The sequence below is a fragment of the Alosa sapidissima genome, chromosome 5 (genome assembly GCF_018492685.1).
Source record: "Alosa sapidissima isolate fAloSap1 chromosome 5, fAloSap1.pri, whole genome shotgun sequence".
In the NCBI taxonomy this organism is placed as follows: domain Eukaryota; kingdom Metazoa; phylum Chordata; class Actinopteri; order Clupeiformes; family Clupeidae; genus Alosa; species Alosa sapidissima.
In genome coordinates, this window is record NC_055961.1 from 5,306,278 (window position 1) to 5,308,939 (window position 2,662).

At 44.4% G+C, this 2,662-nt stretch overlaps 1 protein-coding gene across 1 annotated transcript; it reads right to left on the bottom strand.

Annotated features, from left to right (window-relative positions):
* Positions 1 to 885: 885 nt before the first annotated feature.
* On the bottom strand, positions 886 to 1,961 carry waif2 (Wnt-activated inhibitory factor 2). The gene has a single exon (XM_042092000.1). The coding sequence runs from the start codon at positions 1,959 to 1,961 to the stop codon at positions 897 to 899; it is 1,065 nt and encodes a 354-aa protein (XP_041947934.1). The 3' UTR covers positions 886 to 896.
* Between the last annotated feature and the right edge of the window lie 701 nt (positions 1,962 to 2,662).

Genomic DNA, 2,662 nt, shown 5'->3' on the forward strand with positions numbered 1-2,662 from the left:
AGTGTGAGAGGAAACATTGAATATACACAGTCGTTAGATGCAGCAGGCTTACAACTTAGAGCAGTTGAAAGAGCTGTTGGACTTTGTCAAAATTTTCACACTGTTTCATGGGAAGGTCTGTCATGACAACAACAATTACAAAAACATTCTAAGCAACTTAATATTTTGTCACCTGTCATAGAGATTTGTTGGCACTGGTTTACATTTACATGTATTAATTTAGCAGACACTTTTTATCCAAGGTAACTTATGTCAATTATATTACAAGGGATGACATTAGCCCCAGAGCAACCTGGGGATAGGTGCCTAGCTCAGAGGCAAAAAGGTGGGTGCCAGGAATTGAACCCACAACTTCTCAGGCTACTGCATGCCAGCCCAGCTTCTTAACCACGATGCTACCGACACCCCCTCTGGTTTCTACATGTCACTATGTTTTTGACCCGCCACCCACTACACCTCTCATGTGCTCTCACGTTTACTCATCAGCACTGTATGTTACACTGCTCTGGTTTACCACAATGTGCTTCAGGTCACCAAATATTCAGTTTGCTCTACTAATGACTGGAGAGACTATACAAAACTTTGTAAATACTAACTATACCTTTGCATGATGGTTTAATCAGACATTGATCAGCTGTAACAGATGTTACGTTTAATGTATAAGACTGCGCAACTATTTGACCATGTTTTGTATTTGACCATGTTTTGAAGTAAGTCTAAGTCCATGTCGACAAACACTTCTAGTGTGACAATTCTGACCAGGAATGTGTTCGGCAAGCAGGCCACTAAAGCTACAGATTAGCGTCCCTTTGTGATGAGTGAAAATATTAGGGCCTATACAGTATCTATCGCTGGTCGAAATGTCATTGTGGCGGAGGAGGGAGGTTGGCCAAGCCTCAGACCGCCACGTTGGCCAACCTAGGGTCCGAATCCTGCTCGTAGCGATAATGGTACACTTCCATTTGATCTCGACAAGCTTCGCGAATGTTGTTTAGCCATCGTTTGATACCCTTTCTGTTTAAATACAACACCATCAAGAACACCACTCCAATCAGAGCAAGAACTATGCCTAGAAAGACATAGGAAACTGCCTCTAACTCCGCGCTTCGACAATCCACGTCCTCGTGGTGAAGTTTCTCCACCGGGATCCCCCTTTTCCCGTCCGGCTGAGCGCACAGCAGGCGGTGCGAGTCTGGGCACTGAGACGAGTTTTTTAGCCAGTGGTAAAACGCCTCGATGTCACAGGTGCATCTAAACGGATTCTGAGCCAGGAATACGTTAAGGTTCCCGAACTCGTTAAAATTTGTGACGTTCTCTTTACCTATTACCTCAATGAAATTGTTAGTCAACACGAGAGCGTGTAAATCAAGTGTATCAAGTCTTGCCAAGGGAACAGTTTTCAGTCTGTTCCCTGACAACTCCAGCGTGTGGAGGTTGCGGAGACTTTCAGTGGACAGCGCGCTGGACAACTGTCTTGCGCCAAAAGCTGTGAGGGTGTCATTCAGGTGCAGATACCGCAGCCCTTCCAACCCATAGAAAGCCATTTCGGATATAGCAACGAGTCGGTTATGACTTAAATCCAACAGCTGAAGGCGAGGAAGTCCCCAAAATGCATAGGGTTCAATTGTTTGAATGTTGTTATGAGACATAAGCAAAGTGACTAGCTCCAGTTCGGTCCCATTGGAGGTAAACGCGAATTCAGGTAACGTGGAGACATTGTTGCCCCTAAGAATTAAAACGTTAACCCACGGTGGTATGTCCCCAGGTATCTCGGTCTCTTGAGAATCTAGGCAGGACACCGTCGCCGTGCTGTTGATACAAGAGCAGGACCATGGACAGTTCTCCGCGTTAACTCGTAGTAGAACTGTGCCCAACAAAGCGGCACAAATACATAGTTTTTTAAGAGGACAAAACGCTTCAAAACCTCTCGAGTTAAAAAACCATGTCGCTGTACATCCCATTTTCACATTGGAGAAACAGACGCTGTCCTTCTGAGTTCCCAAGTAGCCACTGTATCCTGCAGCACCCAGCGTTGAATTTAAAAGATCAGCGATCATTAATAGATTCCACTCTACTCAACAGTATCTCACTTCACCGCAACTTGCCCCACCAGTGTCGCGCACGCCACCAAAGACCGTCCCGACAAAAACCGGAGTAGCCTATAAACAACTACAAGCGATAGGAGGCTTGTGTTGTGCCGTAGCAGTTTTACGTTCCCGAAGCTGATGACAGGAGTGAGTCTGCCGTTATCCGTCCGCACTCAGCTCTGATGAGCGTACGGGCTAAAGTGTCTCTCCGCAGGTCATGGAGGGAGGATGACGGCTTGACAAGATGTGCATTTAGACCCACTCTTTAGTTAGCCTATTAGGGTCAACGGTTTCTCGCCATTTGTCAGACTATTTTTTCTTCTTTTGTGTCTTGAGATATGTCTTTGCCATAAACTTTTTGTTCAAGAAATGTCTATATCCTACATTCATGAAGGGTTGTTAATACACCCTTATTAATCACAATTAATTTGTGTCACTGAATGCACCTATCATCATATGAATTTAGCACTTAGGCCTATGAATACATTTGTTACATTTTAAATTAGACATTTAAACGTTATAAAGATCGCATTATCATTTGACCTGTCAGAGAATGGATCATTCCATTATTAAAC